The sequence below is a fragment of the Argiope bruennichi genome, chromosome 8 (genome assembly GCF_947563725.1).
Source record: "Argiope bruennichi chromosome 8, qqArgBrue1.1, whole genome shotgun sequence".
In the NCBI taxonomy this organism is placed as follows: Eukaryota; Metazoa; Arthropoda; class Arachnida; order Araneae; family Araneidae; genus Argiope; species Argiope bruennichi.
Window position 1 is genome coordinate 85,195,333 of NC_079158.1, and position 15,602 is coordinate 85,210,934.

Below are 15,602 nucleotides of genomic sequence, written 5' to 3' on the forward strand. Positions count from 1 at the left end.
GATATTATCTCTCTTGTTTTGTTTGACCAAAAGTTAAACATTCCGTGAAAAGTGTGAGAATTATTTTCCGTTTTGAATATTTTAACTGGTTATTTAATTCACTGAAAATTTATTCAGTAAAATTATTTCCCGTTTTGTGTATTTTAACTGGTTATTTAATTCATTGAAATATTATTCAGTAAAATTTATAGAAAAAGTTTATATATCATGTGTCAGTTAAAATATATTTTCTCTGCATATTACAGTATATTACTTTCTTACTTGATTTTTAATTCGAAATTGAAAAATGCAATCATTTGCGTTTAAATTATTTGGCTTCTTACTCATTCAATTTCATTTTTGGATCTAGGGTATTAGAGAAATTAAAATATAATAGGTTTCGGAATTAATTGATGGTCGATATTGTTTAAGATTCTTTTTCGCTTTTAAAAAATAATATGTTAAATAAAATAATTATCTTTTTTAATTATAAAGGCCTTTTATTTCTCTCTGTGAACTTATTTTAGTTCGTATTTTTTTATTTCATGAAACATATCGAAACAAATATAATTTTGTAAAAATTTTATGAATAAATAATCAAAGCTCATTTTATAATTTGTACATTATCTAAGCATATTCGTATGATGGACGTTTAATATATTTTTAATTTTATATATGGATATTTTTTAAGATAATTTTAATTAAGAATTAAGTTGGAAAATTTAAATGCGTAAATATTAAATAGCCAAAATAATTTATGAACCCTATGTTTATTTAATAAATATTTTATGGTTTTATCTTGAATTAATTTGGAAATGTTTTTCTTATATCACTTGACTTAAACTATTATTTATCGCCAACACTGGGACCTGAAACTTATTTCGACAAATCAATATTTGTGCATGGCAATTCAATTTCTTCTTGTCTCAAAAAACAAAACATATGCTCAATGAGGCTAAAAATATACCTTCCCCAATCAATGTTGGCATAAAAGCGGAAAATCGATACCATCTAAATGAAAACACGATGAAAAAAATGTTAATTAATTACGGAAACATCTTCATTAAATATATTGAATGTTTTTTCTTCTACAGTTATTTAGTGTTTGTCGATATTAAAAAGAGCTAATTTACATATAAAAACCCTCCTTTTACACTCGCTCCCTTTAGACTGCGTTTAATAACAAGTTCTTGCCTTTCACGTTTAATTGGCCTCGCACTGGGATTATACGATGGTGAAATCCATTTTTTTTTTTTTTTGAAATTGCTTGGGGCAGCAGAAATTTTTACAAAATGGTTCGCTTAAAGCATAAAGTTAAAAAAAGGGCGTCTTAATGAATAGAGAAATTTAACAAAACGTAAATAAAGGTATCATAAAAAAAATAGCTTTCAGAATGTGAATAAGGCCTAAATGGCTTTCCTCATAAGATCCAATTAAACAAACTAGATTAAATTTTCAAAAATATGCAAATTCACTCATTTAAAATGTCTCCACCACTATTTAATGGCACTTGCAGAGGAAATGATATCGCTTCCGGGAATCTAAACAATTGATTAATTATTTAGCTTTAATTCCAAAATTACTTCGCAATTTATTGACATTGTTGGAAATATATGTCAATGATTAGCAAGAGGAGGTTTAATAAATAATTTATAAATATTATTCTTTTTTGAATGTGAATTGGGATATAAAAATAATAGCAATTTTATAGTAATCGTATCAACCAGCTATTATCCGTTAGCAGTCATCTGCCATTAATCAATCTTGATTATCATTTAAAAAATATTTGTATTTTTAGCAGAATAAAATGAACGAGTAAGCAATAGCAGAAAATTAGATATCGGAAAAAGATTTCACACAATTTCATTGAAAGCAAATTCAACAAAACAATTTAATATTAATATTATATTCCACGATACAATTATTTTTGGTCGGCTATACAATATATTAGAATGGAGTCAGTATTTGAATTGATTGCCCAAATTTTAATAAGTTGTAATAAAATTTCGAGAACCGGGATTTGTCATACCCCATTAACGCTTTAAGAAATATTCTTAAAACCTGTAACAGTCCAAAAACTTTACGTTACGATTTAAAATTTTGATTTGATGTAGTATAAGAATTACATCAAATCAAAATTTTAATCCGGCATCATTAAATATTTGGTCTAAAGTATTCAATATATCTCTTCAAAAATGGAAAAAAAGTAAGTTGTTTAGATAAGTTATAGTTAAGTACACTAAAAAATTGTATTTTAGAACGAGTATTCAGAATTTCATAAAAGAATCAAATACATTTGGAAGAGAGTTTAAAAATTATAATTAAATAATATTCCAGCTAAGATAGATTGGATGAATCCGATTCACAAATGAATATTTTCTTTAAATAAATAATCAATCTTTATATAATTTGGAGTTATGTTTTACAGTTGTTTTTAAACTGTTAATGGAATTGTTTTAATAGATGCGAAAGTCATAAAAAATACTTGAAAATGCAAACCATTAGTATCTAACCATATGATATCTTATATATTGTAATGACGCCATTTCATTTTTACACTGACAAAAATTGCGTTGAATTCTAATATAAAATTATCGACACTATTTAATATAAAAATATTTACTATTCTTATTTTATACCATTTATCTAATCGCATCATTTTGTATCATTTGAAGTAGTGGCCTCAATACTTATAAATGCATAGGTACGGCAATCAACAATGAATTAATAAAAAAGCGTAATACGCCTTTTCTTCCTATTAAAGATGATTTCTGTGTATTTGTGTTTGTTAGCGTTGTATTTACCAAACCGATTAAAATAAATTTACCAAACTTGGAACATATATATTTCGAAATATAGTAATTATGATTTTGGAGGAATTTTAAATGTATTTTTTTAAAAGTTAAGAGAAATCTTAGATTATTGGAGAAAACTTTCAAAAGTAAATTTTGCATCAATTAATTTAAAAAAAAATCAGAGTATCAATATTTAATATATATATTTCCTTTCAATTTCTAAACAGGTAAAAAAAAAAATATTTGATGCATATTTTCAAGCAATTTATTTCAGAAAAGTATAGAATAAAATTTACCTGAACGATTATTTTATGAATGCATTGTTATTACATTCACAAAAGGGCAAACTGAAAGATGAAATGAACACTTATTTCTTGCAAACTAAAGGCAAAAAATGTTATTTTCAGCACGTGTCTCTAAGAAATGAAATAAGATATTTTATGGAAAGATAAATGCAAGGTAACAAAACAGGCATATCCATCTAACAGGAAAATAATCTAAACGAAGTAAAGAATGAAAAATGGATCTATAAATGCTCTATTTAGTTTCTAATTTTAAATTTTATTATAGAATTTTGGTCCTGAAAATAACATTTAGTAAATTATTCACTAGATAATAACATTTTAAATAAAAAAGAAAGATCCACTCTATTGCGACTAAAACTGAGTGAGTTATTAAAATTCAACCAAATTAGGAATAAATACTTCTAAATGTAAAAATGGAACAAAAAACAAAGAAATGATGAATCAGCCAGTCTTTTTTTTTACAATTTTAATTGCATATGCTAAATATACCTAATTATATTAAACGAGCATTCTATAACAGTTGATTTAAAAACATATATGACAAATATATTTGCAAGCATTCTTGGTTACTTAAAATCGTTATTAAAAATGTGAACATTATATTAATTTAAATATATATTGTAAAAAGTAATTATTTACATCTTTAACTATAATTTATCAAATATCCGAAAATATGAAAGTTATAATAATAACTTTACTGAATACTAAACGTTTAACTATGAACTGGTTTCTCTAAGATATGAAAATGTGAAATGAATGAAAAATTACAATTCACGTTGACTATAGTTTCGAATCCTTAAAATTTATCTTTTTTCGAATTTTATTTACATACGTTCATTTCAATGACAGTGAACAGCTTTATTAAACTTTTAAATCTTATTGCGACCATCCGTATTCAGTATTTTATGATTGGTATTGAATAAAATTCTTAAAAATATGGAAGGATTTCCTAGAAAAATTCATATAAAATATGGCAAAGATAATAATAAATAGTAATCAGAGCGGAACACGATAGATTGTCAGTCTCACATTTCAATCAATTTCTCAATTTGTTTTACAATTTAAAGCAAAAAATCATGAAACGAAGGATTTTCTTTAAAAAAATACAGCAAAGATTCTTCAGCTATTCTCTAAATGTAACAGCAGATATGTCTGATGTATGAAACAAAACATAGCGGAAATTGGATTCAATGGATTTTCTTATCTGAAGCGTTAATCTCCTACAAAAACATCACAAACTCTGTTTCGAGAGCGAAGCAGATTTCCTCTGAGACCTTTTGATTCTATTCGAAGACTTTCTTACTTCGGCATGGCAGTCGAAATGTCTAACGTGTTTAGGAAGTACGTAAAATAACAGATTAATGTAACAGTACTTCTTGAGCAAGTCTATGTACTCTTACAGATACTTATCTAATGCAATATGTGTGTTCATTGGGTTTCAGAAGTCAAGCAGAGGAACAAAAGAAGCAAACTTCGTTTAGGATTTCATATTTTTTTTCTCCTAAGGAAATGCGAATTATTAGATTATTTGATGCATTCTGTTCACGTAGCGTTGTGGAAAGCATAACGAGGTTAATATCTGAATAGTTTTTATTCATTTCATAAGATATGAAAGAAATATATGTATATCCATTTTTTAAAATCTTTCAAAAGAAAGAGTATGGAAATAAAAAAAAGTTTTCTAGAAGTATATTTCAAATTTTCTTTTACTTTTAAAAGAAATCATATGAATAAATCAGTTTTTTTCAAAATGTTTCATAGATATTAGCATTGCAAAAGTTTAAATAAATATTTTCCCTTTAACAATTTTTCATTCGCATTGATATATGCTTTTTCATATGAATTAGAAATCAAATATAATCTTTTCTGTATTTCAAAAAACTAATAAGGACCAACGAGAATGATTTCCCCGATGAATTCTCTCATATTCTCTAATAAAGATGTTGTCCATCTCTTCATTCCAGCATATAATTGGAATCTCAGGAAAAGCCTTGAACGCCATGAGTACTTAGACATTTATTTTTAGTATCTGTCAAGCCGTAGTTGTGGAGTGTGCTGTACAGAAAGAAAATAAACACTTATTCGTTATGAACTGTAAGCATAATATTTACGAAAGAGCCTATGGGCATAAGAATTTTGAAAGGTAATCGCTGGGACTCAGTTAATATATACGTGGCAGGAAACGAAAGTGATCCCCCAATACATTCTCGATTACTCTCTAATAAATGTGTTATCCCTGTATTCACCTCCGCAGAAAAATTTTAATGTCAGGTAAAGCCTTGAACGCCCTGAATATTTATAGATTCATTTTCAGAATTCCGTACATGGCAGTTGTGGGCTTTGTAATTTAGAAAGAAAATCAGCACTTATCCGTTATGAACTACATGCAATTGACGAACAATATTTACGAAAAAGCATATTGGCATGAGAATTTTGGAGATTAATCGGAGGGATTTGATTAATAAATACGTATCAGATAATTTAATGTGTTTTTAGATACTTTTTTTCTGGCCTATTAAAATCAAAATTTTACACAGAATTACAATTTCAATCACAATATCGCATAGAAAATTTAATTTATTAAAGTAATAAATGCGATGACTTACATTTTTTCCCAAACATAACTTAAAAATGTAAATGATGCGCTAACTTACATGTATCCCAAATTTAAAAATGTAAATGATGCGATAATTTACATTTTTAAGCATGTAAAAGTAACAGGTTAATATACACATACCAGAAAACCACATATTTATTTTAGACAATTTTTTCCGACTGATTGAAGCCAAAATTTTACACAAAAATACAATTGTAGTCATAAGATCACATATCAAATTAATTTTATTTAAATTCTTACTTTTTTTTAAATGATCATTTTTACATGTATATAAAAATACAGATCGACTGATGGTCAATCACTTAACGGAATTCATTTCAAATTTCTATATTTTAAATATTAATTTTGTGTCCCAATTCTTATATATCACATTTTTGTTTTTGTTTTGTATTTATCATGTTTTTTTGTATTCGAATACCGGACTTATAGATTCCCGCTGAAAAATGTATCCTAAATTTGATAGAAGTCTAGAAATTATGTGTAAATTATATGTTTCATAATACATCTGTTTAGCTTAAAGCGTTTTAGAGTTATCAAATTTACATGCAAACAGACCGAGCAATCCGAGGAGTAATCCGAAAAAATATGTTTTTCATCCTCAAAGAAACTTGAAACGTGGAAATTCGTAAAAATGTCGAATTCGTTGACTATTATAATATATTTATCTTTGTACACGAATGGGGAGAAATGTAGATTTAGATAATGTAACGCATGAGAGGCACAATTGCAAAATAAGTTTTCTTATTTAGAAAATTTGAAGAATCTTACTAAGATTTAGTAAGTTTTAAGAATCAAAAGCATTTCTTTTCATATTGTAACTTTATTCAATTTTAATCTTCAACGAATATGCAATGACACATTTAAGAATATGTGTATTTTTTGAGTTTCTATATCTATTAATTTTTCATTTGTTTCACACATTTATTCGTTTTTACATTCCTTAACAATTAGCGTCAAATGTAAAAAAGATTTTCTTTCAAAAATTTCCAAAAAGGATTTATTCTTTATAGATAATACTGCAAATTTAATCACAGTTTATAATGCCTTTATTCATTTATAAAAATTGTAAATGTGTATTTATTCATTTCATGAGTCAAAAAATTTAAACAATGAATTATTTTTTTAAATGAGAAAAATACCACTTAAACAGTTCTAAATGTTTATTTAATATCGCAAAATTTTGATTCATTAATAATAGATGAATAACGGCTTCTCTGAATACTCTCATGACATTTACCATTTCTGTAAATAATATCCAGATGTAGAAAGTTGAGGGAAACCACTGTTCTGTTTCGCAATAAAAACAACAAAAGTGCATCAAGGACAGAAAACAGACTTGTTTATCGCTCAGAAAATGCTTCCCAATCCGATAAATCGGAACAATCATTTCCAATATCTTGCAGACCATTTATGTCAGAGACAGGCGTTGGAAAATGCGTTCGGAATCAAATATTTCGTTCTGCACTTCATACATTAGCCTATTCCTGGGTAGGTAATCTATTATTTATCTCCCGTCAAATGATTTCCCTCATCTTTTTTCTTTCATTTTCTGCTGAAACTACTTCCAATTTTCGTTTTGCCTAATGTATTTCTATAGATTATTGACATTTTCTCCTCTTAATTGGATTTATGTTATTTTAAAACAACTGTACTTCTGTATATTTTTATTTGGAATGCTAAGGGAAAAAAAACATTGTTTCAAATTATCCGTGAGATGCTTTTAAAATCTAATAAAGAAGTTTCGAATATTATGAAAGATCATAGGTTTTATAAAAGTTTAGAATATAATGAATGATCAGAGGTTTTATAGAAGATTATAATATAATGAACGAGAAGAGGTTTTATAGAAGATTAGAATATAATAAATGATGAGAGGATTTATGAAATATGTTTCATGTTTTCAGCTACCATATTTTTGAAATGAAATTTGAAAACTTTTGTTTTATTCCGCATTGGATACGGGTATATATAAATATATTTAAAGTTATTAGTTGAAATGATTTCTAGCTATAAATATTCTGCAAAGTATTTTATTATATTAATAAATTAAAATAGAAGATATGTAATGATCACCGGATGAAATTTATATTATTAAAATATGAAATTCTGGAATTAGATTTATGAAATCTTCTAGTTTTTGAACCGACATCCTTATTTCTTTATTACCAATATTACTGCATTTTCAAAAATGTATTATTATTTAAATTCAATTTAATTTGTCATGTCGTAACTGATCACATTTATTCCGCTACTAATTCAGTTTAATTTTACTTCATATAATTTTTACCTTATTTTTTACTTTATTTAGATTTTATAAAACAATTTTGCAAGAAAGGGATATATTAGTTATGTAATTTTTTATGTTTGTTTTGAAATTCTCAATGTTATGTGCTAGTACAATAATAGAAGTACGCATAGTTAAACAATTTAAGTGATGTTTATCTCTCACTGATCCAACTTATATTTAAAATTTATTAAATTTCTTATTTTAGGATTGATCCTAAATTGAACTTTTATTATTTTTTTCTTTTTAAATAAATATGTAATTAATATTTTTGAAGTTTCTAGCTAATTTTATGAAGTATGCTAAAATAGAATAAATGGAAGATAATATAGAAAAATTTATAAGCTGAACTGCTTCATTTTTCGAGTAGAAAAAAAGTTAAGATGATTAAACGGTATATTGGAAATTAAACAAATGGTTAAACTTAATTTTATTTAATACAAAAATGTCACATTTTAATGCTTGTTTCACTATGCAGTATAGCGTTGAGAATATTGGTCAGTTTATTTAAATGGAAATATGTTTCGTGGATTGTAACTTATGCTAACTAACTGGAAGCGATTTGAATGTTTTGTAATATGTTACACTGTATAACAGCTGGAAATTGAGTATTATGCAAGCTGTTGCACTGTGCCATTTCAATTCGTTGATAAGTTTCGTTGTAAAATGCATTCATTTCAACATAGGTTTTTCTGATATTTTTCATAATGAAATTATATTTGAATATAAAGAATTAGTATAATTATATTTTTAAGTATTACATTACATGTGCCATTAATGAAAGTGGAGTTTTCTTTAAATATTTTTTAAGAAAGTGAAATAATATATTAATTACAAATTAAATTATATTTAAACTATTAAATTAAATTTACTTATATTATTGAATTAAATTAATAAATTGTAAGCATATTTTTCACGATAAACAATTATAAGTCTTATAACAGTACTACAAATTCTCAAAAAAAACATTTTGGTTGAATTTAACTTGGATCATGCAATTTAAATCGTTCATTCAAGAAATATCCATATTATTTATTTAAATCGCATTATGGGAATTTAATTTTAAAAACAAAACTCGTCTTGCTGTGTGTGGGCGGGGGGGGGGGGGACAAGATACAAAAGAAATAAGTAATTAGTTATGCGATATGCTGTTTACTTTTTTACGTGACTGAAAAAACATTCATATTAATATCATTAATACTTTTATGTTTGTATTTCTAATTTTACTAACCGTGCATGAATATACGTGAGATAAACACAATTGAAATTAAAATAATGGATGAAATTAAAACAAGAACATTCACTATATGGAAAAGCGATATATATATATTTATTTATATTTTTTAATTATGAAAGAAATACTTATAAGCAAAAAATAAGAGGCTATTTAAAGTTTCTCATTATTAAGTCGTTTTTCAAGATAATGACTTTAAGTTATGACTTTTCTTTCACAAACGATTGCCTTTATTTTATTCCTTCGAGTTAATTAAAGTTACTGCTGTCTTTTTAAAAAATGATGAACATAAAATCAAACTGCGAGTAATTTTAACCGATAATGTCAGTTGTCGATAAAACATTTGAAAATTTTAAAAAAAAAGAAGAAAAAAAAAGAAAATCTTTCTTTTTAAAGATTGTTTTTTTTTTCAGAATTTAAAATAATTTTCTTTATACATTTCTTATTAATTTTTTATTAAATCTTTTTCATGAGCGTTAAAATTAGTTTTATTGATTTTTTTCAGTGCAATTTCTTTCTTTTTCTTAAAAGAAGCAAAATATTTTGTAATAATTTCGCAGGAAGTTTTGAAACTTATAAATTATGTGTCTACATCATTTTTATTATGAGGAGCAAAAAAAAAATATATATATATATATTTGATCAAATATATTTTATGACAAAAATGACCATTCTTACATTATTTTATAGTTTTGATTTATATGAATGTCTTTTCTTCCTTGATAGCGATATATTTTGCCCTTCATGAACCATTGATTTTTATCCTTATGCATAACATCCGGACTCAAAATTAAAAATAATCACGTTGTTTCAAAATTATACTATTTTTTTCAATCCATGAAAATGCACTAATTTGAATTTGAAAAAAAAAATGACTTAAAAAGAAAACTGAAATTGTGTTATAAAAGAGTGGATATTATAAGATCGATGTAATGTTTCTATGCACATTTATGCGTTTATGCAGGTAGTTTAATCTAATTATGGCCCAATAGCTAATTTCTAAAATTTTTGTAGCATCAATCTGGAAAAAATTCTTTGAATGATTTAAAGAATTATACTTTATACTCTTTGAATGTACCATTTGGAACGGTTAAATTTCCCAATAGAATCATTTAACGAATTATATTTTATACCCTGTAAATGAACCATTGGAAAGATTAAAATATGTAAATTCCTCCGCAGTCCTGCATGCTATTAATTATGATTATATTTTTGGAGAATAGACATTTGTAAAAAGATTTCTGTCTACTTTGATATGATCTGACGGAGTTTTAAAGTTCCTTTTCCTTTAACTAATCAATAATTTCTAGAGGACAATATCCTGAGTGGCATAACTTCTTCTACAAAGCCTTTGAAATAGGATACAATCGTTTGGAATAGTGGCATTCAAAACCTAATAGTTTAATCAATTTCATTTGTAATAGCAAGGCATATTAACAGATAACTAGTAATTTAATCTGAATAAAAATTTAACTTCGTCACTTTTTTTAGAAGTACGTTGACAGACTAACACAATACAAAAATATAATTATTTATATCATTTAGAGCATTTTTCCACACATGAGTATGCGATTATCTATATATGTATCTATCTATGTGTGTATTTTATATTTGAATGTTAATTTGAAAGGACTATAGAGTCAATGATTATTAAACACTCTTATTATTTTTTGGATAAAGATGGTATTCACTACTTGATTCATTTTTCATCAGGTGATATTATTTTAAACTGATAAAGAGAATAAGTGTGCCGCTCTCTCTATATATATTTGCCGTGTCTCTCCTCGGTGACAGGGTAGACATATTTTGTTTATTTAACTCTATGCATTTTAGTTGTAGCCCCGTGTAACAGTGCATATACCAAATGAAGAATTCTCCGCCTGTATTAAATTTATCAGCAAAGTCGTTTCTTTGTTTTTTTTTACCCCTCCCCCTGCGAATTATTGAAAAACCAAGCAACCGGCATATCCACATTAATACCTCTCCCAATGAAGTGAAATTCTAATTTAAGATCACATTCGTACCTGATCCCATTCAGGTTAGATATGAGTTCTAGAACCGATATTTACCACCAGTTTCATTCCGATGAATAAAGAATAGATTACATTCTTTATTCAATATATATATATATGTGTGTGTGTGTGTGTGTGTGTGTGTGAGAGAGAGAGAGAGAGAGAGACATTTACGCATCTTTAGTTTTGAAATATTAGAACGTACCTTGTTACGGAGAAAAGCAAACCTTTATGATAAAAATTATGGAATACTCCACTTGATTAGAAGTATGTTGTAATATCCTTTTTTCGTTTTCATATTTCATTTCAGGGTTTTCAAGAGAAGCAGCAAACATTTTTAAAATTAAAATTCTAAACTGTAATACAACAACTTAAAAGTGTATTCAATGAAAATGTAAACGCTTATTGCATAGTCCTCAGTGTCATTCAGGATTTGTTACTCATTAATTTATAGCAGTAAATTTTTCGATAATCATTTTGCCGGTTTATTTATGGTCATCAAGTCGTCTAATTTTTTTGCGTTGATTAAAATAAGTATATATATATATATATATATATATATATATATATATATATATATATATATATATATGAAAATTGGTATTTGAATCAGATTGGAGAGGAGCCTTTTAAATTCCTCTGTACTTGAATCTATCTTCTCACAGGAGAATTAACGCATCCATCATAAATTCTACTGTTGTGACACCTCTTCTAGAAAGTTTTAAATGAATTATATTTCAAAGTTCACTGATTTGATTCACAGTAAAATTTCTGAGCTTTATAAAGTAATTATGCTACTCTAATATCATGAAATGAGAAAAAAATAATCAGAATATAAAAATTGGAAAATTTTGTTTCAAATAATGCATTTTGACTTTTTTACACATTCTTTAAAGAAACTGTTTTCTGAAAGTATAACATTAACAAAAAAAAGTAAATTGTCAAAAAAATATTTTAAAAAATTATTTTACTTCATTATAAGAATTAACATTATATTTCAATATTGTGTTCATTTGAACGCATAATGTGACCACATAAGTTGAATAGACATTTATCTTAACATAATAATTAGAATCTAGTAAGAAACGGAAAGTATGTGGAAATGAAATCGTGGAATTATTTAATTCTGTTTTCTGGTGGGAGGATTGAAAATTTAATCTATATCTACACAGTTATGTTTGGTAAAAACGTATGTTTTGTAAAAAATAAATAAATAAAACGCTAGTTCGAATAAAAAAGTATTCAATCCCGCCGATTAGCTTTATACCTTGACTAAAAAACTATAATGTTTCTTGAAATTACAGCAAAAACTAAAAGAATCCACCTTTATGTTCCAAAAAATAATGAGATAAATCCTATAATTAGAAAACAAACATAAATTCCAACAGACGTATTTGAAAATACTAGTAATTGGATTAAAATGAAAATATATATATATATATATATATACATAATACATTTCTCAGAGTTTAATTGTATCCTCCAAATTTTGCATCGAAATAGAATATAAACTTTCCTCTATATATATTATATATATATATTCAAAATAGAAGATGCATCTTAATTAATAACTTGCTATAAAAGGGGAAAAACCTCTGTATATAAAGGATAATTTGTTTATACAAAGTAATAATTCTTGTTGTTCGAATTATCTTTTATCTAGAAATTAATCTTGTTCAATTATTTTCTGCAATTGTTATTAATATTTAATAATACTGTGGTTATTGTTGCATTATATACTAAAGTAAAACTTTGTTTGCAGTTTCATGCGACAAACCTCACCACAGACCACCTGTTTTTACTTTTGAGCCTCCAAGCCTATCAGTGTTTTCAAACTCTACAGGATCAACGATTCCTTGCAGCGCAGATGGTAGACCGTCCCCTGTGATACGTTGGGTTAAGCATGATGGTCAAGCTGCACCGGACCTTCCTGGACTGAGGCATGTGAGGCATGATGGAGCTCTAGTATTTCCACCATTTCCTGCTGAAGATTACAGAGCGGACGTGCATGCAACCATCTACAGATGCGAGATTTCGAACGTCATTGGAACACTTGGCAGTAGAGATGTACATGTACGAGCAGGTGAGTGCCTTGGATTTCATGAAGTGACGTGCGATTGTGTTGGATTAGTTTCTGCTCAACTGATTACGCTAGGAAATGTCGCTGAGACAAAAAGAAAAGATGTAGTTAAATATTTCTGCTTCTTGAATTTGGTGATAGTTAATATTTTTAAACGAATGACATCTATGAAGATATATGAATGCAGTTCATAATTTCTATAACAAAGGTGTATATTTACATTCTGTTACTTGTATAAATAAATGTTGTTGTTTTCAAAGTAATTAAAAAATTACTATATATATATATATATATATATATATATATATATATATATATATATATATATATATATATATATATATATATATATATATATATATATATATATATATATATATATATATATATATATATATATATATATATATATATATATATATATATATATATATATATAAATAAATAATGTGTAGGTGAATTGCAACAATTTAAAAATAACATGTGCAGTAGAAATTGTTTCCAATCTCTTATTACAACATGAACAACATTTGTGTAAAATTCCTCAATTCATACTAGACATTATGAGCATATTCGCAGCAATTCATGTGTGTTTTGATAGATAAATATATGAATTGCATATCGTTACCTAAAAATTTCAAAATTGTATATCAACTTTACTGTATGCTCCAGGCTGGCATTGAAAATTATAATCATTGAGAACGCTTTATATGAGAGAAAAATGGACGCGATTGTTGACATATAACCAAGGAAAGTCTCATAGGGTAATCATTATATGTGCAACGACATTATATGCGTCAACTAACTCCTGTTCTATTTGTTCAAATTTCGTATTATTCAATCTCCTTAATTAAGTTAATGCTATTTGCATCTGCTGTAAATGCTGTTAAAAAACTTATAATAATAGATGAGTTGCAATTACTATGCAAGATTTAAACTATCACAATTTAAAATACTATCAAACTAACATTGTAAGACACATATATTTAAATTATTAAAACTTTAATTACCGATATCATGGAATTTTATTTAGGGACAAGGAAAATTTGCATTCCCCTGGATCAATAAGAATTCGTTTAATAAATTAATTCCATCGATAAGGAAAAGAATTTAAAATCAAATTTATACTGGAATATAAAACATTTTTTTTATTATTTTAAAGTAATTTATCTTCATGTCCTTTCTGATTATTTTAAAGTTTTGAATTTTGAATTCTGAATAATTTAAGATGTCGAATTGGTGAAATTAAATGAAGTATGTATTCATATTTCCATGTGAATACTAGTAATAACAATTTTCCATTTTTTAACTTTAATTATTTTTCTGAAAAAATAACTTCAAATAATTCAAATCAAATGTCAATAAATTGACTGGAAATAGAAGTTCTGATTTTTCTAGTATACAAATTTTTCAAAAAGCAGTTTATGCAGATAATTTTAATGAGTTTTATGCTGCAAAATCAGAAAGATAGAAAGATCAGAAGTTTGGAGTGGAAGACGAAATTTCTTGATAAAATAAAAATTTGAATGCTCTTAAAAATATCAATGCAGATATCCACTAATAAATTAAAGATTAGCATAAAAATTTAAAAAAAATACAGTTATAGGTGAAAATATTTTTATGGTAATTTTTTTCACTTAATTATTTTTTCAAATTGAAAAAAAATTAAAAATCATGTCAATTGCAATAGCCTTTTTTGTAAATGGTCTGAGTATTACAAGGATTTGATATAATTTTTATCTTTGAGAATCTTTGAAATAAGTGGAAATGAAATCTGGAACCTGATGCATGTTTGCAGCTTATTTGCAAAAATTGCTTTTATCCTTACTTCGTCCAGAATATCCAATATTTACATAATATCATCTTAAATATATCGGAATAAACAAACCAGAAACAGTATATTTTAAGTCAAAGAAGAAATTAAAAGAACATATTTGGTTCTATTAAGGGATCACGTTAGTTTAATTTTGTTTAATTCGCAACAATTTGTTAAAAACAGCAATTATCTGAAAACATCTGTTTTAAATGTAATAAAAATGATTTTATAATATAAATTAAACATGCCATTTAATTAATATTCCTGCAGCATTGAAAAGACTGGAAAAATATAGCAATTCCTTTAAAAAAATCATATTGCAGAAATATCGTATATCTTACGCATATTTCAGGATTTCCTTTAAAAACTTGTAATATTTTATATGCAAAAGGTTTAACAATGCAGTGAGCTATCGTAATTTATTTGTAATGTTTTCTTTAAGTTATTGTATTGATGTAATTACATATGTCAATTTGACCA

At 25.9% G+C, this 15,602-nt stretch overlaps 1 protein-coding gene across 1 annotated transcript in view; it reads left to right on the forward strand.

Moving 5' to 3' along the window:
• The window catches only part of LOC129981637 (cell adhesion molecule Dscam2-like), a 506,908-nt gene that overhangs the window by 73,439 nt on the left and 417,867 nt on the right, over positions 1-15,602 (forward strand). The window contains exon 2 of the mRNA XM_056092554.1: positions 12,989-13,309. Coding sequence (XP_055948529.1) covers positions 12,989-13,309 — 321 coding nt within the window. The remainder of the gene's footprint in view (positions 1-12,988; positions 13,310-15,602) is intronic.